General features: G+C 44.9%; 1 protein-coding gene across 1 annotated transcript in view; it reads right to left on the bottom strand.

Moving 5' to 3' along the window:
* LOC147885555 (ABC transporter A family member 8-like) overlaps positions 1-23,528 on the bottom strand; it is a 100,234-nt gene that overhangs the window by 47,156 nt on the left and 29,550 nt on the right. The window contains exons 6-9 of the mRNA XM_087396092.1: positions 23,222-23,380; positions 12,685-12,847; positions 6,482-6,607; positions 6,259-6,342 (exon numbers count right to left, since the gene is read on the bottom strand). Coding sequence (XP_087252218.1) covers positions 6,259-6,342; positions 6,482-6,607; positions 12,685-12,847; positions 23,222-23,380 — 532 coding nt within the window. The remainder of the gene's footprint in view (positions 1-6,258; positions 6,343-6,481; positions 6,608-12,684; positions 12,848-23,221; positions 23,381-23,528) is intronic.

Below are 23,528 nucleotides of genomic sequence, written 5' to 3'. Positions count from 1 at the left end.
GTACTTTGTTTACTAGTGTTAAGTAGCTAGTAAACATCTAGTGTTAACTAGTTAGTACTTAGTTTACTATTTAGTAAACAGTTTGTTAGTATTAAGTAGTTAGGATTTACTTAACAAATGAATAAGCACATAGTTAGCTCAGGAGTCTCCCAACTCCTTCATTGCTCCTTCTCAAATCGTTGCCCATTTTTGTCACGCAGAAGCTCTTGCTTCAGGTCAACTCACCATGCAGCACAAGCTCGACTTGCCACCCAGCTTCAGTAGCTCTCCCTTTAGCTCGTCGCCTCTTCTTGGTCGCAGCTCCAGTAGCTCCATCCGCACATCAAGATATGGAGGTACATCAGCTCCTCCATGCAGCTTAAAGGTGAATTGTTCTTTGTTTTTTCCCTCATATTGGTATGCCCCTTGTAGGCCAAAACAAAAGGAGAGAAGTGTCGCCCAGAAGTCCACGATATCATGGCCTCCTGGGAAACAATTTCTCCCTTTTTTTGGGCCTTCATGGAGCTCATAGATTTTACAAGATTTTGAGGGTCGGATTATCTCCATGAGGCTTCACTTCATAGCTTGTGAGGTTGAAAGGAAATGGGAGAAAGTGTCTCCCAAGAGACCACGATATCCGTGCTTGTTGGGAGACACTTTCTGCCATTTTTTTCCACCTTCCCAATTTGTGCACTTATTGACCCAATTACGAAAACTGCCAACACATGTAAACAGCTTCACCAAACAATCACTAAGGTAAGGTACCAAATATGTCTCCATTTGTTGCAACCTCTGAAGTAGATTCCGTTCATTTTGCACGTGTCTGTGTAGGCTTTGGTTGTTGTTCAAATATAGATCACCCATGCAAATTTCTGCTCTTAGGCTCACTGTAGACAAAGCTCCCTCTTGTGCAACTTCTTATCCTTTCCTACAAAATATAGGTCTCACTTAGGTGTGCTTTGGATGGGTGGTTCTTTTGCTCCTAGCTCTTGCTCCATGAGGTCCAGCTCCATTCATGCGAATCATCCTTAAAAGCAGGTTCCATAGCACCACCAACCATCTCTGGCACCACTGTCTTAGGAGGAGGTCCGCTCACTTCCGGAGGTGTTACCGGAGGCCTAAGGCCACTGATGTGAGGAGCGTGAAGTGGGTGATACGTAGACCTATGACACAACTCTACCTCAGTTGCACTACACTGCGTGATGCGTGAACCTATGACATAGCACTAGTCGAAGATGCTATGGAGTGCTAAGTATTGCAGAGTACTAGCACAGAAAGAACAAACCCAGAAAGGAAATAAGAAGGAACAACTCTAATAACAGATAACGGAGAAAGCGGTAGACACGAACACAATGTGAATAAGTGCGTATGATAGAAGGAAGAGATCCTCATACACTAGCCTCTCTGAACAGAGATCAGAGATGACTCATCCACAACAATGCAACAGTAGCAATACACCATAAAAATGCAACAGGCGAGCTCATAGCTCTAGCCTCTCTCCTTCTCACTCTCAATCCCCGTACAATGCTGAATGAATCCCCATTCCCCCCATCTCCCCTCTTCACCCTCGCCTTCCGGATGGGAAATCCCCTCCCTCTCTCCTATTGGTTGTCCCCTCCTCCTTAGCCATTCCGCTGCTGAGTCTCTTCATGTCTCCTGCAATGGCCAGCTTGCGGTGCCTTGTAACTACTCCATGTGCACTGATGTAGCCACCTTGTATCTGACAAGGCACCGCCATATGAACGTCTATGCCACCAATGAGTCAGGTCTGCATAGGTTGGCAGAGCGTGACTGCACGACAAGAAGACCCTTGACGCATGACCATGTGCTTGGGTGATATGTCCTCCTAATGACTATGTCCCCATGTGACTATGCCATCCTGATGACTGTGTCCTCATGTGACTATGCCGTCCTGGTGACCATGTACTTGTGTCATCTTGCAACCATGTCATCACTGACTTGTGTCATCCTTGTGACCATGTCATCCCCTGACTTGTGTCATCCCCTCACTAAGTGCTGGACATAGCTAGTCCTGCATGATGTCGGTATAACAGTTCCCCCGCCACTATCATTCACCGTCCCGGTGAATAAGTGATGCTGAAAGATGTGCAGGGAGAGTGCCTTTTGCTAAATACAGGAATTGAAAACATATCAGAGTCATTCACTTCCAAATGTATCACTAATGCAGAACCCCTGTGTCGGAAGAGTGGAGTTGAAATAAAATTTTCTGAAAACTTTATTGAACCACTGGTTACAAAAATTGCTGATCAAACTGCTTGACAGAAGCCATGGGTCTACAAAAAGACCTCCTTTATTACAAAAGTGTGCTGAAATCCAAGAAAAACACCCAGAGAAGCATTATGTACAAAATGCTGGAGCTGAAAAGGGAAAGAACTCATCCAATACTAAAATGAGCAGAGATGCCATCATGCTACCAAGAGATGCTAGAGGAGGTAAACAAGATAACTGTAAACAAAAATCCTCCTGCTGAAACATATGTCATTGTTCATCTCTCCCTAAGATGGTGCGACAGAGACTCCAGACACTTGATCATTCTCTGCCTCCACAGTGACCATCACATTCCGGAGGTCCTCATATTTTTCTTTATATCTATGATATTTTGATCTGTAGAGATCACACTCAGACTGCAGAGTAGTATGCTCAGCCTGCACAGTAGTATGCTCTGCCTGTAGGGATAGTAGCTCTGCATGCACTGTGGCATGTGTATTCTGCAATGCAAAGTGCTGTTCCTGAAGCTCCTTGAGGCCCTGCTCTTGAATCTGAAGCTGAGATTCCAACTCAGCAATCCTCCTCTCTGCTACTGAATGGGAAATGGCTAGGCAGTCATGTTTGGCTTGAAGCGTACTTTGGTCTTGTACCAGCCTCTGTCTTTCTGCGGTATGTGTGCCTATAACCCCTTGTAGGTGAGTGTCTCTCTGATGTAAGTGTTGCGCATGCTGTGCTTTGAACTTTTCCATCTCTGTTTTATAGGCACTTTCCGTGCTCTAGAGCTGCTCGTTGAATTGTTGCTCTTTCACGCATGCGTTTTTTTCCATTTCGAGCCTCAGGTGTTGTTTCTAGCACAATAGTATCTGGGTCTGTCCTTGTGCATTAAAAACACCAGCCCCTAACCGGACAAAGGTGTCATCCATGATTCTCTTATGTAAATGCAACGACCTTTGAGCCCATGCAAACCTGTCATTAAAAGACATGCAATCAGCCATGTTGATTTTATTGCTGAGCTCTTCAAAGCTGGCTTTCATGCCTTTCTGCTCCACTGCTTCCAAGGCCTCCACATTCGCTAGACGATCCAGTCCGATGTAATCTGTAGGTGCTCTGGTAGAGTGGTTGTTTCGCACCAATGTCTCCTGTAGAGGAATAGTGAATAGCTCATCGACGTCCTCCTCTTCAAGGTCAATAGGAGACCTCTTCCTTTTCAAGCCAGTGGGTAACCGCCTGTAATCTTCCTCCTACCTCTATGTCTGTGCCACTATGGAGAATGATTGTCCAGATAGATAGATGGACTTCATATCATTCTCATGCACAGGAGGACACACTAGGCGCTCAGGCAAGGAACCACCCTCAAATAGATACCTTGTAATCGAGTCGACTGCAGTAGCAGCACAAGTGACGTCGGAAGTGCTGGGTGCGGCGTAGCTAGTGCGTAATCGGCGAGGAGGCACGCTAATGGAGGGCTGGAGGAGGGATAAGCTCTGGAGGCCGAGTGAAGTAAGAGTGCCTGCTGCCCATGTATAGTACCGTCACCGCTCGTGCCCAAAGTGAGATTGAGATCGAATGGCTCCCGAGATGGAGCACGGAGCGGCGGGATGCATGATGTAAGGACTTGGGAAACACATGTTGAAGCAGTACCCTCTAGCAGATCAAGTGGCTCTATAGTAACATCTGCCTCTCGAACAGTAGCCATAATCGGATCTGTAACAGTGCTGACCACTGAGGATATTCCGGTGAGACGGAGGGAGGGATATGCGAAGATGATGCCAAATCCGTGGAAGAATCATCTGGGACCTATGAAGAGCTGACTCCCAAGTGGGCTCCTGAAGTGCATGAAGTACTGGGAGCCACTGACGAGGAGACATGCAGGAGAGCTGGTGGAGTGGAGGCTGGAGCACGGAAAGAGAGAGAGGGTGAGATGCGGGAGAGGAAATGACGGTACTGGCAAGAGGTGTGGAAGAAGGGGAGGAAGAAGATGCCACCTGAGAAACAGATGGGGCCGGGTGGGCAGATGGAAGCCGTGCAGCAACTATAGGAGGAGGGGCAGCCTGCCACTGATGTAGAAGGTGGGTGAGATGTGGTCCACATGTGCATGTATGTGTCTTTCCGCGTCGTTTTCGCACAGTGGCACGAAATGTGGAGTGAAAGAGAGAGGCGAAGTCAAAAGGAGTCGTGGTGAAGAGCGCATTTAATGCAGGGTGAATACTCCTCAAGATAAAGAAATGGCCAAGTGCTGAATATAAACGTCCAAAGAAATACCTCGCCAGTACCTCCTCTCTTTGCTGTCCCTCCATTGCTTGTCGGCAATCCTCTCCCTGCCTGTGCCACTTACAACTCGCGAGAAAGGATGTCAGGAGCGGAGACTCACCATAAACCGGCTGAATCGCAAGTGTGGGGAGACGCAAATAAGTGGACACCAGAGTTGGGGTGAGAATGTGTCAGGAACCCATAAACTCGAAGGTGTCAGATGCCATGTCATAGCTCCAGATGAAAGATGTACACAGGGAAATGTCCACCGGAGGAAAATCAATTTGATTGATCTCCGAACTCCATGAGGGCGAGTGCCTCAATCTCCCTTGTAGATAGGACGGATGAGAGATGAAGAGATGGATTGAGAATAGTCTTGAATACCACACGGAGTTGGGAGAAATTCGCATCATCAAGGGTGCATCTCGAGGTGCTACTCGTCGTGGGGCTGGGGCGGGTGAATAATTAGAGCCTCCATGATCCGAACTGCTAGAGGAAGTGGTAGAATGAGTTGTAAGATGATCCGCATCCTCGTCAGAGCTCACTGTGATGCTGGGGCCCACGGGAGGAGCAGATGGAGCAGGGACAACACAAGCCACGTCTTTTCTGGTCAGGGCCTTCAGGTCATCCCTTTTAAATGACCTTCCAGATCCCTTGAAACACTGCAGCAAGAGACTGGGAAGTACACTGGGATCCTGGTGAGTGACAAGGACCCACCTAAAGATGTCAGACACGGTCGGTACCCTTGGGTTGAAAATGACATAAAATACACATTTTCATGAGACATTGTGATATTTAACATGGAGAGAATCTTGCAGCTCAACTCCTTGCCTTCGTAGACCATTGAGAGAGACAATGACTGGAGTAGCAACAGGCCCTAAATAGGTCCTCTCTGTTTTTTAGGCCAGAGACCACCGAGGTGTATTTTCTGTTGTTTTTAGATCACTGGCATGGAGGGCTTCTTATTGCCCCCAGAAACCAACAGATTTTTTAGGCATGCCCTTAGAATGCTTGCATACATCTTCAAAGACCCTAGAGAAGTAGCATGGGATGTAGCAGATTGGTTTGCACAGGGTAGCAGGTCTCCCAGTCTGAAGCCATGACTGGATCTCCAACCCATTTTCTCAGTGAGAGCACAGAATCTTTTCATTTGGCTTGTCAGATATTGTATTTCATCACTGTCTGCATTTCAAGACTTATGGTGATACCTGGATATCCAGCAAGAGACCCATCAGTGTTTCAACATTGTTTGTAGGTACCACTGACAACATAGAAGTAAGACCAGGTCAATGCCATACAACAAATTTGCAGTAGCAGCATCACCTTGCACTGGTGCAGTCAGAATGGCACATTGTTGCACGAAGAAATCGAATGCTCAGCTAGCCGTATGGCTGGACCCAGCTTTGAATAGAGAGCTTTTGCTTTACTCAGGCCTTTTCCCCATCAACTGTTTCGTTAAATCAAAACTTCCCAATCGGAAATTTCCAATTTCTAGATTCTAGCGCAGCTAACAGGACTGTATAATTGCTTCCATCTATTTCTGGAATCTCAGGCCTTCTCAGCCCAATTGGGGCAGAGATAAGAAAGGACTTTAAAGAAAATCTCCCTGTCTATATTGTTTGAAATGGACAGTAAGTAGTCTTACATTCTTTGATTCCCCTCAGTCAATACTATAGTGTTTTTTAATTACCCTGAAGACTAGCTTAGAAAAGAGTATAAGCATTCGGACAAAACATGATCAAGATGGACAAAGTAATTGATCAGAGCCGAATTAAGTCATGGCATAAAAGACAAGCTTACCACTGAAATTACGGTCTTCCACAAAGGATTGAAAAAGGAAAGCTCCCAATAGACCGAATCCAAACACGTATTGATAGCCAACAACTGCCATTGTAAACCCACAAATGTAGCATCAGTCTGTTTACAATATATTTTTCTGAATATTTTTTATAAGGAATGAAGCACCAACTTGTTTTGGTTCACTCGTAATCACACAAGCAAGAGGGAGGTAGTAATCTTGTACCTGTAGCAGCCGTCACATTTGAGAAAAAGGTCGATGTAAAGAATCCCAAAGCAATCTGTAAATTTATATATATGAAGTGAAACATGATTTGCATGCTATATGAGTTCAATTTGAAGAACTTGAGGCCTGTACATCACAAGAAAAATTCCAATAAAGAAAGATTAAAATTTCCAGAAATGAATTGAAAGCCAATCAATTGTCCTGTCATCAGACTTCTAAATTAAGAAGAATTGATATGCAATCAAGATTCCCTCCCAAATGTGTGCTTGCTCTTTGTACTTTCAGCTGTCACCAAATTTTATCCTACTCCTTTCATTTCCTTTGCTGTCATCCCTCTGCTACCCTTCCCTTTGATTGTCCCTCTTGCTTTGTTTGCTGTACTACTACCGCTGCCTGCTCCCTACTCTTGTTTTGTAGTCTTGACTTTGCTCCCATAACTATTTCCCTAACCCTGTTAACTCTCTCTTCTCACCCCTTGCATGTTCTCACCCATCTCACCCAGTCATCACCCAGCCTCCAGTCTCATCCTCACACTTTCATGCCACAGTCTTTTCAGTTTTCACTAGGGCACGGACGAGCTGACCCATCAGAGGCTTGGGAGAACTTGTTGATGGAGGTACTTAGTATCCGAGAGCACAAGATGGAGCTGTCACGCTTCGCATGCTTCACCCAGGAGTAGGCTCAAGCTATCTGAGACCAGGCTGATCTTATTTAGGGACTCAAACATGAGATCTCACAGCTCCGATAGGAGGTCATTGCTATACGCACAGTCCCAGGGAGCACCCCAGTTGTGGAGGCATAAATTGCGAGCATGCAATCTGCCATCGAGGAGACGTCCAGATGGGTTGACGTAGCCAAACGGGAACCTGCAAGGGTAACCGTTTCGGCTACCCTCTTGGAGCAGCAGCAGACAGCCAGTAAGGCTCTCAACATCAGAGTACATGGGATCCCACGCACTAAGGCTACCCGATGGCAGATACGCGGCTTTCATGGCCACTACTCTGGGGACGACTGAGCACAGGATTGAGAAAGTATGGCGGGTGGGGAGGGACCCCAACCAAGAGCAGCCCCTGATCATACGGTTCCATGATGCCCAAGCACGAGTTTCGGCTTTACGTCGTAGGTCAGCCTTACGAGACCAACCAACAATCTCCATGGATGAGGACCTCACTCCACTACAGGTTTAGGAGAGGCGCTTCCTGTTGCAGCAACAGCGGGATCAGGCCTGCAAGGAGGGAAGTGGGCAGTAGTACGAGATGGACGACTCCTTACGAGTCCTTGTCGGGCACCCACCTCCTCTCCACATAGGGATGCGGGGTCTATGAGACTCAAATATCCGAGACCCTATCTTGCACCATCTGGAACTATAATGGTACCTTATGGTCAGAACCAAGGAACTTCTTGGAATCCTATACAGGTCACGACATAGTCTTTTATACAAAGACACATCAGAGTCCAGAGCGTCCACTACCAGTAGTGAGCGGGTATACATGGGAGTCGGCCTATGGAGATGAGATGAGGGATGCAGGAGGGGTTCGAGGGTTCGGACGAGTCGCAGTCCTTTAAAGATCCACACTTTTAGGGGCCATCTCAGTAGAGCAGAGAGATGCACATTCCAGGTTTCTTTGGATCCGGATTCAACACATGGACAGCCAGAATTTATTTATTGCAGCTTGCTACTTCCCCCCTAAGACCTCCCACTTTGCTAGAGATATTCGAGGTGAGGATGAGACATCTCCATTTGTTGCTCTTTATCAGTCCATTGTTGACTTCTCTACGGCTTGATTCTGAGGTCAGCAGATTTGCGGAGTGTCGAGGACTTAGAGCAACAAGAAAGGCCGGATTCTGGCGTGATCATGGGACCATAGATCACATTCTCACGCTCAGATGTATCATCAAGGAGGCGAGGGCACGGAAGCAGATGGTTTACTGTTGCTTTGTGGATTTTCGCAAGGCATTTGACATGGTCCCAAGAGCCCGTCTCATACAGCGCCTACAGGATTTGGGTTATGATCAGGAGACCATTTGGGCTATCATGGCACTTTATGAGAGAGTTTCAAGCAGAGTCCAAGCAGAATCTGGGTGGACAAACGAGATCATGAGCACTATCCTGGTCAAACAAGCATGTCCATTATTATCTACCTTGTTTGGCCTCTACATTGACAAGCTTGAGACAATGATGCAGACACAGGGGGGATAGGTTGCTCTCTTGCGGACACGTTGATCCGGATATTGCTTTACGTAGATGACGTGGCTCTCTTGTCTTCTTCAGCAAAGGGGCTCTAGAGACACCTTGACGCACTACAATCCTTTTGTGAGTTTCATGATTTGAAGGTCAACCTGGGTAAAAATCTTCAATACATCTCGAGTCGCCATGCGCCAGGAGCAGTTCACATTTGATGGGTCACCTATTGAGGTAGTTTCATCATACACTTATCTTGGGGTTGTCTTTTCCGGACCCATCTTCACTTTGAGACCTGCGATGCAAGCATGCTTGAGCAGAGGATATGCTTCATTGGCCAGACTAGAGAGGCAGTGCTTCCGCTCTCAATTTCAGGATCCACGGACCAAAGGGTTGCTCTTTTACTCTTTGGTCCGCCCAACGGGGATGTATGGCAGTCCATGTTGGGAGCCAGACTTGTCGGATACAGAGTGGGCCAGGGTGGAGCGGCTACAGGTTCTCATGTTATCACGGATGATCCGTGGTAAGCCATCCGTTCCTCACCAGATCATTCGGGCGTAGTTTGGGTCACCCCCATTACAGCTAGATGCTGCATTTCAGGTCATCCCGTATCTGTACCAAGTGAGGGAGTATGGGGATTACACCTCTGGGCGTAGCAGGCTACCATGGCTAGCACTGTCCTCTTCTATGGCACTTGTAGCAGGAGGGGACCAGAGGTGCTGGTACGCATGCATAGAGAGATGGTTTGAGGGACTGGGGCTCCACATGGACAGACTGCCTCCCTTCCAATACAGCATGGATGCTCCGTTTTCTCCCCTCCTATCACACGAGGTCAACCAGGTTATCCATGAGGATCTATTACAGCTACACACATTCCGGACCCGGCTGGGCATTCCGGACCCGGCTGGGCCCGAGTGATCTTCTAGTGAAGCTGGGCTTCTACGGAGATTACTTCTTACATATCACAGCGGAGGGTTTCATTGACCCACCAGGGTACACGCAGATTTTCTTACCCCACTCACTAAAGATCTCTCTTGGGAAGTTCCGGGTCTCTTCACATAGACTTCGTATCGAGAGCGGCAAAGCAAAGCGACTATCCAGGGAGAGGCGCATATGCACTTTGTGAGACATGCAAGAGGTTGAGACAGAGGAGCACTTCATCTTCAAATGTCCTGTTTACTATGAGATCCGCGGACGTTTCTATTGCCTTTTCACAGATAGCTATGGGATTTCGGCCCAATTCATCTCCTACCCAGACTAGCGATGTTTGACAGGTTTCGTTCATGAGGCACTGAGACACCGCGAGAGGATACTTCAAGCACAGAGACAGGAGCAGACTTTTTACTTGGCTGATCCCTCTCATAGCTCTATCGGAGTTTTTCCAACCAAATCACATGGACACCCATGGGACAAGGCCTCGACATGACCGTGACCCGGAGCTTGTGACCCGATAGCTCAAACAGAGGGTTGACACACAGATCACATTTGGGGACATCCCCTCCCTGTTTAGAGTCGGGTCCCGCCCGACGAGGATCATAGTAGCCCTGGTTAGCAAAGCGATGACCAGGAGACATGCTAGGGCTGCACCTTTGAGTTGTCAACAGCACTCTATCGGCGATTTCATGCCCCCATTGCCTCATCCACCCTAATTTCTTGATGGTGATGATGATGATGATCATGAGATAGTTGACTACCGACATGACTATGTTGTACTTAAGATTTAGTACTGACATTCTGCATTTTTTGCATTGTGGATGCTCGTTTAGTAGCTCCACCACCACAGCTCGTTTGTACCAGGTTTTTCACAGTCTCATAGACCCATTGGTCTTCCGCAGACTTTAATCAACTTTCTTTCTTTCTTTCTTTCTACCCATGCCTGTGCCTCATTTTTTTTCCTTTTCTCTCAGACTCCTCTCCTTTCTCTCATTTTTCTAGTGCTGATACCTTCTTAGCATCCCTTTGTACTTCCTAATCTTGTTTCTCTAGTCTTTCATCTATTTGTTTTCCTCCTCCTTGCAAGGTAGTCTTAGCCAGTGCTATTTGGAGCACCTGTGTCTTTACTATTTAGTGCACCTTGTAAGCTCTTTGAAGCTTTGTCCCTGCCACACTAAACATTTGCAGGTATCTTTTCTACCACCCATTACCAGCATCATTGGTATGTGCACAAATTTGACAAATAAATCAAGGATGATGATAAGGTTCTAGCATAAGAAAAACCCTGATTACATCAACTACCTTGTCAAAGATATTTAGGATGAACCATCTAAGAAGGTCCGATAATTTTGCATGCAAAACATCACTAGCACTTTCTCACTACATTGTATTTTTAGAATTTCAAAACACGATTCCACTGAGTTGAGGAAAACAGCAAGTTGGACTTCTTCCTATGTACATGGGAAACGGAGAGGACGTAGCAATAAATCTTACGCTAATAGCAAGATTAAGTCAAGCTTGAGCCTTTTAAGAATTTCATCATGATGCTCCAAGTGATACATTCAATGTAGGTGATATAGGCAACAAGAAAGGTGTGGAATTATAAAATATCAAACTACACATGCAAAGAAGTAACTCACTACTCACTATTTGAGAAGGGAGAGTAGTTGATGTCTAGATAATACGACCAAAGGCAGGATAACCACCACTCCTAGTTGCTTTATGGATAATAGTATCATAATAGTTGCATCCAATATGATCCCTCAACTTTGCAATGGGGGGAAACTGATGTAAAGAAACACCTATTATTCAGCCAAACGTCTTGATGGCACGTGCCCTTGTCACCATGTCCGTTAGCAAAGTTTCATCTATAACATCCACCAACTTAGTAGAAGGGTGCAAGGTGAGGCTCCTTGGTTTCCAAGAATGGTGTCCCCTTGGGAAACAAGCGGTAAAACAATAGCTCTCAATTCAGTTCGTTTCTACCTATGTTGTGGAGGGCATTTCAGTCTCATTCTTTTTTTAAACATGGTATCAGAGCCAACCCTGCTAGACCTGTATAGAAGAGTTTCTGCAAAACCCTAATTGTACAGAAGAGCGAAATGGCTGTTGTCATTCAAAAGATTCCCTTGAAAAAGAGAAAAAGGAAACCCTAATTGGGTACAAGAGGAACAGCAGTAATTATCAAACAAAGAATCAATGACGCAGATTGCATGAACTAAAAGGTTATATGCATAATGTGCGACAATGAATCATAAATTTTATTATCCGTTCCACTTCGGTACCAAGCTTCCATATGAAATTCTTGCATGAAAGCTACCCACCTGGCTTGGTATGATACTCTGAAGTATTTTTGTGGATAGCTAGATTTGAGTGGCCTACAACTCTGGACCATATAATATCTCCATGCTTTCAAATCATGAATAATAGCATACAACTCTTGTTCTGAATTGGCCTTCGGAGGCAACTGGCCTTCCCTTTTGCACTAAAACCACTCCTACCGCATCACCATTCGCATCAGTTTCTAGGAAAATGGTTTTGGAGGATCAACAATCCTTAACACACCCTTCAGCAACTGTCTTCTTTAATATGTAAAGACTCTCTTGTCAATTCTTTTCCCAAACGCAAGGTACTTAATCTGAGGTAACTCAATTAATGGTGAGACAATATTAGAATACTCTCTTGTATGTCTTTGTAAAATTGAACAAATCCTAAGAATTAGCGCAAACCTATCACATTCTTAGGTGCTCATTTTCTAATAGATAAAGCAGATTGAAAGCAAGCATGGAACTCAGTTTCATGCTAAAATTTTAAGAGTCTCAATATCATTAAAGGGATGTACTAAGACCCAAAGCATCAATTCCATCTTGCAAACTAGGGATACATCCTCCAACATGCTTGCTCAAGGTCTCAAGTTCTAGAAATATACACAAAAGTCCCAATGTATAAGAAATAACACTTCTATGTTCAGCAATAGAATGTCATAAACTGTATGTCTCAACTTCTATAGTTTGTGAATTCATGAAATAGCATGATTTGATCAGTAATTTTGTGGGTTTCTTAAATTTGAGAACTTAAGATGGCTTACCAATCATGGAGCCGAACAACATGAAAGAAGTCATATATACCAGTGAAAGTGTGAGGAAAAAGCAATAAGTAATAAGCCAATAGGCTCCATCTCCAAGTCCATGCATCTTCATCATTATTCGAAGCTTCTGTTGTTTCTCATATACCAAAGTTGAAATAATCACCTGAGATAGCCAATACTCCAATTAAACACTTTGACTTTGAAATAATTACTTAAAGAGCAGTATTTTTAATGGCAAATGGGAAGAAGCAACATCTAGTGGATACAATAGGCACATCAATCTTAAGTTAAATGCTTAGTACACAAAATGTAGAAGAATAAAGAGTTCTCCGTGCTTTAGTTTATTTATCAAGAGAGAACAAACCATTTGCTATAGGGTATCGAGAAGGTCATTCACCTGTACAAGGGATGACAAGAAGACCTCCTGTATAGAATGGCCAAAAGAGTCCTTGTACAAGGGAGACCTAAAGACCTCTTGTACAGGGTGACCCGCGAAGAGGCCTTGGACAAGGGAATGAAGACCTCTTGTACCAGGGTGACCCAAGAATAGGCTTTGTACAAGAAATGACCATAAGGCTCATGTATAGGTGACCCGAAGAGATTCTATACAAGTAATGACACATGACCTATAGTAAAAGGATGACCACATGACTACTTGTACAAATCAAGTAACGAGATGACATCTCGCAGTGACTAGAGAGATCTGGTATGGGGCAAGTGACCCAATAGCATCAGGTACATGTGAAGTGATGGAACGGCCCCTTGTACATTGGAGTGACTAGGCTAGTTCTCACAACAGAGCCTTGTACAAGAAATGACCTGAAGGCCTCTTGCAAAGTGGCCCCAAGAGATTTTATACATGTAATGATAGATTAACTATTGTAAAAGGATGACCGAATGAGTTTATACAAATCAAGTAACGTGATGACCTCTGGTAGCGACCAGAGGGCTTCTAGTATAGGCCAGATAGCATGATTTACATGCAAAGTTACGTGATGACCTTTGGTTGACGAGAGGGCTTCTAGTATAGGCCAAGCGACCTGATAGCATAATGCACATGTAAAGTGACGAGGCAGCCTCTTGTACATTAGAGTGACCAGGCTACTTCTCACATCAGTCATTGTGGGAGCCTCTAATGCAAAGAGTGACTTGCTTGTATTGAGTTCAACGTTAAAATTGTAGATATGATAAAAATATGGAGGGAAAGGGGGTTAGGATGGTGGAAGATGGAACCCTAGGTGAACCCTAGGGTGGCTTAAACCTCACTCAATCACTAACCCAACCACTAACTATAGTTAGGAGGAAACCTTAGAAGGGAAAAGTGCCCCTAACTGTCCAAACAATGCTCATTGCCTTGAGCATTCTCGAAATTGCTTGATTCTTCTATATCATACAGTGAACTTATCCATTCAGAGTTGTAGATATAAGTTGACTATCAGGTATAACTCCTCTAAGATCTTGGATCTTAGACAAATGATCTGACATTGAGTCAACCTTCAGCATCTGGGCACGCTCAAGCCGACTTTTCAAGAAACAGACCCTGGTGTCATTCCTTGAACTGATACATATTTTTCAAGGTATCCCAAGCTTTTTTTGGTTGTCTTGGAGGAACAGATATGGTGTGATGATATGACCATTGTCTATCACAGAGATTACTGCCTTGCTAAGGCGTATCAAAAGCAATGACTGCATCTCTTGGACGGACATCTTCACATATAACAAAACACCATAGGCTCTTTTATTTACTGTAAAGCTACACAAGGAATAATTGATGCCATCAAACCTATCCACAAGCCAAAACTCCAAAAACGTCCTCCGGATTTTGATTCTGATTCTCAGCCATCTTCAAATATCAATGCACAAAGAGTCCCAAAAATTCATGTGCTATGAATTATACTGCACCAACAAAAGAACAATGTTCCGCAAGCCAATACTTTGGCTAGGTAAATGAAGCCTGAATAGAAAAAGTGGACTGTCTCCTTGGATTTACAAGGTTCAGGGTTAAAAAGAGTAGAGATACTTTTTCCAGTTAGGTGCCCAGCATGCAGAATCACATATTCCCCAAAGCCCAATGCTTGGCTAAAACAAAACACAACCCCTCTAAATTCTGTGTGTACCAAGGACATCACCACAAAGATGTACAGCAAGTACGCTGACTGAAATTCAGTATTTGGACTGGATATCCTGAGAGATGGCCTCCAAAAATAAATTGAACATTGACTTTTAAAACTGTTCAAGCAAAATCTTGAAAAGGCAGCCCTCCAAATATGTCGACCAAGCTACCAAATTGCCAGAATCTGAACTGAAGGTAAGTGACCGAATCTTGACAAGAAATCAACAACCTCCTTCACGAAATGCACCACTGATATGACTGAACAGACCAAGAATGAACAGGCCGAGCCTGTATCAGCAAGCAGCTCCTCAGGTCAACTGAGGCTAGAGCAGCAATAACAGGTCACAAATTTGCTCCAAACAGATTAAAAAGTGCTCCAAACAGGCCTTTATGCAGCCTCAAAACAATAGCCTAACAGGGCGTCTGTTTTCAGCAGGTGTCTACAGCAGCTCCAGCCCCGAGAATTTGCAGAAATGCTTCCAAAACAGCTCCAAAAAAGACGCCTACTAAGGAGCTTCAAAACAGATCTTTTTCCAGCCCTTCCTGCAAACCCTAACTGCTCCGAATGGCTGGTACAATAGGTACACCTGTCGAAACCCTCTCCATAATAGCCACCTTGAAGTTGCCTATCAGATAGAGGCTGCCATGCAGCTTGCATGGGCAATGTGTACCCCAAAAATAACTCCTTTGTCATCCCTTGAGATAACATGGCAAACACTCTGCCCAAAACAAGTAGGAACAAAACAAGTAGTTAAAGTATGAATTAATAATGTTGCTTGCCCTGAAAGCAAGCTAGGTCCACCGCATCCACATGTGACAGTATACTGCATCCTTCAAGATTCCTACTCTTTCTGACTCTGATCCTATAATTTTTCAAAAGGTACTTCCTCCATGCACATGATGACAACCTTGTTCTCAGTAGAGCAGGCTGAGAAATCAATGCTTTCCTTCACCTTCATAAAGGCTTCTGGTTCCTTTGGCTCATTGGACCATTTCCCAAGGTCAAACATCAAGACAGTTACAAAGATGTCTGCATAGTTGATCATGGCCACACTCAGAGTCGTTACCAAGAAAAGTTTTTCTGTTTTTATAGTTGTCACCACATTTATCGTTGGTTTTTACTCTTTGCTCTCGCATATTGTCCAAGCTTGTCATAGTATAAGGATTTCTTTCTTTTATTGCCTCCACCACAAGAAGACCCTCGCCCTCATCAGATTTCTCCTCACCCTTCTTTTTGTTGATTTGCCTTTGCCAAGCTTGCTCTTTCTTGAGATTTATCCGTGGTATGTGCAATCAAGGCCCTATCCATGCCGTCCTTTTCAACGTACATCTTTCCCCAAGCTGCCTCCTGCACCAACCGTAGCCCCCAAGTCTTCAAAAGTGAGCGTCTTTACATTTCTGAACTCGTAATGCTAGTCACAAAGGTTCTAAAGCTCCTCTGACAACATATGCAATAGAAGCAATGACAAAATGGATTGGGCCCACCTTGTGACCAACTTACTAGCAATTGATCATGAAACCTTTACTTTTCTGAGGTAGTCATGCACAAAATCTCCCTCTTCCATCCTCATGGTGAACAGCTGATTCTGAAGGTTGAGGATCCTCGTACAATGATTTGTCTTGTAGAGGTCCCTTCAATATATAGCATGCCTGTTTCGCAATACTAAACCACATCTAATATCCTTTCAATAATCGTTGATAGCGCTTCACCATTATTCTCCTCCAACTCTCCTCCTCATTTGAATTTGCAAGTTTTACTAACCCTCCTGCCTCATCCACTATGGACTCGGGTTTCAACTAGCATAAATATAGGTAAGCTTGAATTCACTTACCATGCTTTTGAAGGTATTGAAGTATGAAGCAAGGCTCTTCATTTTCTAGTCTTAGGATAAAACCAATTTTGGTCGGTCATGTTTAGATGCCGGATCATGCATTCTTGTGTTCTCATCTACATTTTAAGCCTACATTTAAGCAACTAGAGAATACATTTATTGGTTCTTAAAGAAAGGCTCATGAAGCAAAAGAGAGATGTTCACTTACTCATCCAACTTACAGCCCATGTCATCTAGAGACAAAATTCCATGTGGCTCGGTATCTTCACTTCCAAAGCAAGCGGTTGCTAATCCGTCCAATTTGTCTCCATCTCTGAAATTTGGAATAGACAGTCATGAAGCCATCGGAATATAGATCCTGGAAACGACATGACACTACTATGCAACTGATACAAACGCTGCAATCCCCTACTTGACAACAAAGGCACACTTATTGAATCTAGGTCACCTTTATTCTAGCAAAGGTAGTTGTCCTTCAGATGTTGATCTCGAATTTTGCATATTCAAGCAAAGGCTCTCACCTCGTATCTTGTGCACAAAAGTGTATGAAGAATAAACAGAGACAGAAACTAGTTCATGTACATCAAGTAGAACAGCCAAAGAGAAAGCTCCAAAATAGGCAATCCCTGATACAAAGTGGTGTGCTCACTCTACCACCATCTAGCAGCCTGTGTGCTGCCTAGATTGGGCTGTAGGCACCTCCGAATGCTGCCTTCTAACCTCCGTAGAACACCTTCAACATATGTCAGCCTGCCTGCTCATTATAAGCCTCAGTATGCTGGAAAACTGCTGCTCCAAAAGATCTTTCTACTGCTCTTGTTCCGGATGAAGATCTGCAGTCAAAGTGTGAGGCACTACTGCATGCAAGGACCCCCAACTGGAGCCCCTATTTACAGGGCTGGATAGCCCCTCAGTCTAGCCAACCAGACCCCTGCAGCAGCCAAGCAAATCCAGTGATCCTGCCCTACATCTTCCTGACCAATCTGTACAGATGACCATAGAGATCTGTACGGTCGACCCTGACAGGCCCCGACGCTGATGCTGCAGACTGCTGACTAGCAGAGCCTTCTGCTGACCTGTTTCACAACCTATACAAAGCCCATAGCAGGCCACATTTACTGCCCCATACTGTCCACCATCTAAGGCACAGCAGAAGCCTGCTGTAGCAGCTAATCTATGTTCTCAGATAGCAGCTCTACAACAGCAGCCACTTCTTTTCTCTCAGTTCCGCCCCCACATCTCCTTTCTCAGCCCACATAGCCTCCATCAGATCCCCATGTTCGGTACAGGTCATCCTCGCCCATGTCCTCATCATTTAGGGAATCACAAGTGGGGAAGTGACAATGAACCCCCTTCCGAAATCCAATACAGCTGCTTATGCTAGGGCGGTGATGACAACATAAGCATTGCTTTTCTTGCTAAGTATGTCTATCTTTTAAAAAATTTATTGTTACCTCATTTTCTCCTCTTTTCGTTTTCTATTTTATTTGCTTTGTAGGATTTTGGACTTTAGAACAACAAAAGTCTGAATTTGTACGATTGGATATATTCCAGTCTTACAAAGGTATATATAGCTGCAATGAACACCCTCGATTATCTATTCTATGAATCACCTCAAAGGTCATCCAAACCAGCTTTGAAACAAGAAGAAACAATGCACCCACCAACCAAAGAAATAGCAGTCACAAAAGTAGAGGAAAGGCTGTAAAGGAATAGTTGGAGGCAGCAAAAGCAGCCCATCCAAGAGGTTGCAGAAGGAGAGACAATCCTCTTGCTAATCTCTTTGCCCCCTACCCTCCTCTTCACTTCTAGGCTTGGGAGGGACCAACATGCAAGTGTAAGTAGGATTACACCCTAGGATTCAGGCTAATGAAAGGAATCAGACCAGCCTAGAAATAAAAGAAGAGACAAGGTACTGGAGGCCAACATTGAACGAAGGGGAAGATGTCGTTGCTCCACCCATTTTTTGTATTCATGTAATTTTGAATACAAAAGAAGGGCCTAGAATAACTAGGAGGGTATGGGCTTTGCCCTCCCATCCCCTTGTCACCTCAACCTTCAAAGAAGGGTCTATTGCTATAGTCCTCCCCCGCTGTAGCTCATCAAATGAGAGGGTAGAGGGGGGCCATGCATTCCCTACCCTCTCATTTGAGGGTGGCGCTCCACCCTCAAGCCCTCATGACCCACACAGCTCAAGGGGAAGCCCAATGTTGGTCATGAGGTCTTGAGGGTGGCCTCCACCCACAAGACCTCATGACCCACATGTTCCGGTTGTATTCACCCCTTGCTACTACATCCCATTTACAAATATGAAAAGGAAATGAGAATGGCATTGGGAATACAATCTTCCTGAAGCGAGGAGAAGGGAGAGACAAAGAAAGAAACAATGGTGTATTAAGGTCTTCAAGAGACCTCGCGGGTCTATGAGACAAGATACAAGATATATGTAACCCATACAAGCCACTATGGGCTCAAGCAAAGGGCTCACTAAGGCCCTTGCTGAGTGCGAAGGGCTAAGAATGCAAAAAACTAGTACAACTAGTACAAAATATAGTAGGAAAAAAGAGCAATCAACTGCACATAACCAGAGCTCCAAGTACATGCGGAGGCTTTATATAGCCCGGCTCCCTGATGGCCCTCTGATGTGATGCAAAGAGCTCATGTATCTGTGTCTGTTGGGATGTCTCCTGCGGTGGCGGGGGGCGCGCTCTCCTGGATCTCTGTATCCGATGGGCTACATCGAGATTAATGCCTCATTGGTGGTCCCCTCTGAGGAGGGCTGAGATAGGTCAAACCTCAATCGTGCGTGCTCTGGTCGCCCCACGTGTCGTGTGTGGTCTCCGCGTCTCTCGTATAGCCATATCTTGGTGACGGGTCTCACTGCTGATCCATAGTGCTCTCGTCTCCTCGAGCTCCTCCCCCTCGATCTCATCTGGTGTTGGCTCGGATGCATAAAAATCAGTGACGTGTGTCTGTGCTCAGTCTAGCTCAGTGTCATGAGGCATCGATTGTAGCTGAATCTCTGGCCTACTGCACAAGGGAATCTCTGTGTCTCCGCATCTCAATCAGGTAGAGCCCAATGCAAACCTGGTCGGGGAACTATATCTTCCGTGTGAGTCGATGAGAGAGGGCAACCCTGCTTCACCCTATGGTGCCCCCTAGGAACGCTGACTCGCCCTCTGCAAACCCTCAGCTGAGGACAAAATGAGGACTATGTCATCTGCATATAGTAGTATCTATACCAGCAAATCAGCCAATAGGGAGCCCTCTCCTCCTAGGCGATCAACAAAGGATGTGATCTCATCCATGTATAGCCCAAAGAGAGTCGGTGAGAGGGGGCAACCCTGCTTCACCCCTATGGTGCTCTCAACCCAATCTGATAGCCCCCTACGAACACGGACTCGCCCTTTGACAAACTCGTATAGACTCATCACTTCCCAGATCATGACCTCTGGGAGATGCAGCTCCTGTAGTCGCCTGATTAGGTGAGAGCGAGGGACTGTGTCAAAAGCCTTCCGAAAGTCCACGAAGCAAGTGTAGACCTTCTGGCGTCTCGACTTCGCCTCCTCGATTATGACTCTCAGGGTAAAGATATGGTCAAGTGTGGAGTGCTGTCTCCGAAAGCCTGCTTGCCCAAGAGCTCGCTATCCATGGTCCTCTGTATAACTACTGATCGCCCTCTCCGGTATCGATCCATAAATCTTAGCCACAGTGTGGCCAATCATGAGAGTGCGGTAGTTCCCAATATCCATGGGGTCCCCTGCCTTATGTATCGGTATAATGGCGGTAGTGCTCCAAGTAGGTGGGAATCTGCGACATACTGCATGGTTGAACAGCTGTGCTAGAACTGGGGCCAAGACCTCCTCTCCATGTGTGAAGTGCTCTGTACGTAGCCCCTCATGGTCTAGTGCTCTATGGTTGTGCAAATGAAGAAGGGCATTCCTCACGTTCTGCGCAGTGAACAAGTGACAAGTAGTGGGTCTGGGCATAGAGGGCATATTTGGTGGCATCTGACCTGGGGAGTCGTATAAGGAGCATGCATATCTGTGCCGAATCTCTCAGTCTGTGATGGGAATGGGCTGTTTCCCCTCTGATAGGAGTCCCCAATCGATAGTTGGGTCTCCCCCTCGAAAAGATCCAACCACCTCATCAATCCTACGAGTCAGAGAAGTCCGCTTTTTACGTCGTTGTGTCATCCGACGTGAGATGCGATGCGCCTCAGATGAGGTCAGGTGTCCCAAGGCCTGCTCGCATGTGAGGTGAGAGGGAGGAGAAGTGAGAAGAAAGGAGTGAAGGAGAGAATGAATGAAAGAAATTTCTACTAACATCTACAAAATACCAAAAAGACCTATGAGACCAAAATCTGAATAAATCATAAAATACAACCTTGTAGGGAAATCAGAGGTGTCTAGTACACCCTGCCTAAAGTGCAAATGACATAAATGAAATGAGTGGAGTAACAAAGGTATAATGCTGAAATGCTAGAAACCCTGAAATGACTGAAGTATCTAATGACTCAAGTATTTAAGGCATAATGCTAAAATGCTAGAAATACTGAAGATACTGAGGATACTTTATTACTCAAGCCCAGCCATGGTAGCATGTGCCATCTCAATGTCATGGTGCACAAAGTTCCTGACTCTGTGAAGGTATGTGACCCCTCGAAAGGCTACGTCAGTTGTAGAGGTGTAGCCCCAAACTCTACTAACAGGATATGATGTGGGACCGATGGATTGCTACAAATCTTTTGAGCAGGAAGAAGCACCTATAGTCTCTTGATGCGGAACCAATCTATCTCAGATGGGTCTCAGATAGACCCGACCCCATAAGGGACTGTCGTACATCTCAACTGGACAAATGACAGACTAAAAGAAGACTTGGTCTTGGGGTCCTGTCAAGCACTAACCCTCGAGTTTGGCCATGGGAAGGGGATCTGAAATCGTCAGAGCATGTCTTTCTATAATCTACATAGACTTGTAGCTTTTCACTTTCTAAAGGACCACCACTATACGGAAGAGCACTTACTCCTTTCGACTGCATTTAAATAAAGCCATCTCATAGAAGTTGGCCAAGCTCATTTTTACTCTTTTGCATATATTGGGTTCATTTTGTGTATTGTTTGGCATATGGCACCATAGGAATACAATGTTGGAAAATCTTAGGAGGTCCCATGTGGAGACATCTTGATATTCCATGAATAGTCCTCATAAACCGACGTGTTACTCTTTGACTTACCTTCACTGCACGAGGGTTTTCCTCGATTCCCAAATCAAAACCTTGTACAAACTTGGAGATAAAAGTATGTGAGTTACCTAACTGGTAGACTTGGGTATATGGGTCTTCTTGCACAATATTGTCTCCTTCTGAGCCTTCCATGAAATTAGCCAGGAACATGCTTTCCTGTTTGGCTATTGAGTTTCTCGGCCCTTTGAGTTTCTTTCAACTCGACCACTACTTGACTAGATATATCTCCCCTACAGGGATGATACTCATTTGATAAATCCTAACTCATTGATCCTCCACTTCCGAGTCCTTGGATCGATGGCTTTTAGGCATACGCCAAGGATTTGTTGGAACTTGGACCCCCTTTCTTCAAGTGCAGATTTTATAATCTCCATACAACTACTGAATCCTGTATTACGCATGCGGTGATCTAGGAGTCTATGGAGGTTCTTCTTGCAGTGGAGGGGGGATTCCATACATGTGAAAGAACAAGCTATAAGGATGATGGACCAAGAACAAGGTATCAACAACAGGTCTCAATTGCATATCACCTGACATGCGACTCAAAGATGAGCAAGGGTGGCAATCCACTGACAATTAATATTTCAAAACAACACTCAGCAAAGAGAATGCTCTGAGGCACCTGCCTACAACAAATTAAAAAAACGGATCCAAAGGGGAGTAACAAGGCAGAGCCTCAGAAACTTTTAGCTCCTCCATGCAAGGCAAAAAGGCAGCAGATAGAGTCTCTCAAACAACCCTTGCAAGAGTATGGAACTGAAAAAAGAGAGGATGATCTTGGAGGAGGGCAGGTAAGGTTTAGGTGCAGGAGGAGGAAGGGGGATTGATAGCAACATGAAAAACATAAAAAGTACACAGAAGGAAGCAGGGGAAAGCTTGTACAGAAATAAAGAGAAGGAGGCAAGGAATGTACAGAGCAGGAGAGGCTGGGGAGGTGAAGGGACATGAAATAGTGGCTTGATGCCGACCCAGCTTGATCAAAAGGGATATGATAAGGCAAATACACAATTCTCTTCTTACTTTCAGTTATGATTTACTTTCCGACTTAAGCACATTCTGGTGCTCTTGCATTCATATGGTTTACTGGACCAAATGTATTTGTTTGTTGCCGGTCTTGTGAATGCAATAATTTGTTTAAAAAGGAAATCCTGCAAAGGCAGGTTAGAGTTTCTGCTTGCAAGAAATGCAAAAGTTTGGTTTGTTGAATACCATTGATTGATGTTGTATGGATTAATTTCAGGATGCTTGCATGTTCTCTAATACTCAAACATTACATGTGCTATTGTGATTGTCATTATAGGAAACCAGTCTCATTAACACCACAACTTTGCACAAAAGTAACACTCACAGGAAACAGAAGCTGGATGACCCACATGAAAAACAGTGGCCCAAGTAGAGATGAGAACTCTAGTCTTATTGTTGTTTCAGGTTTAGGCATTTCTGAGACAAACCACAAGGGAAGTTCTGCATTCGGTCCTGTCAGCCAACGCAGAAAGGCTTGTGCAACCTGCCAAATAGGAAGTGACCTTTCAGTAGATTCCTCCCATCAAAGGCATCGATTTTCTATATTCTTGCTCAGTATCCTGGAAGCAGGAAAATAGTTTTAACTGGCAATAATTCCTACAAAAGAGGAATGGCACCTCCAGCAACCAAAA

Source organism: Dipteris shenzhenensis, chromosome 25 (genome assembly GCF_047967505.1).
Source record: "Dipteris shenzhenensis isolate YYH24624 ecotype China chromosome 25, Dip_SZ_1.0, whole genome shotgun sequence".
NCBI classification, from domain to species: domain Eukaryota; kingdom Viridiplantae; phylum Streptophyta; class Polypodiopsida; order Gleicheniales; family Dipteridaceae; genus Dipteris; species Dipteris shenzhenensis.
This window is presented reverse-complemented; position numbering and strand designations above follow the sequence as displayed.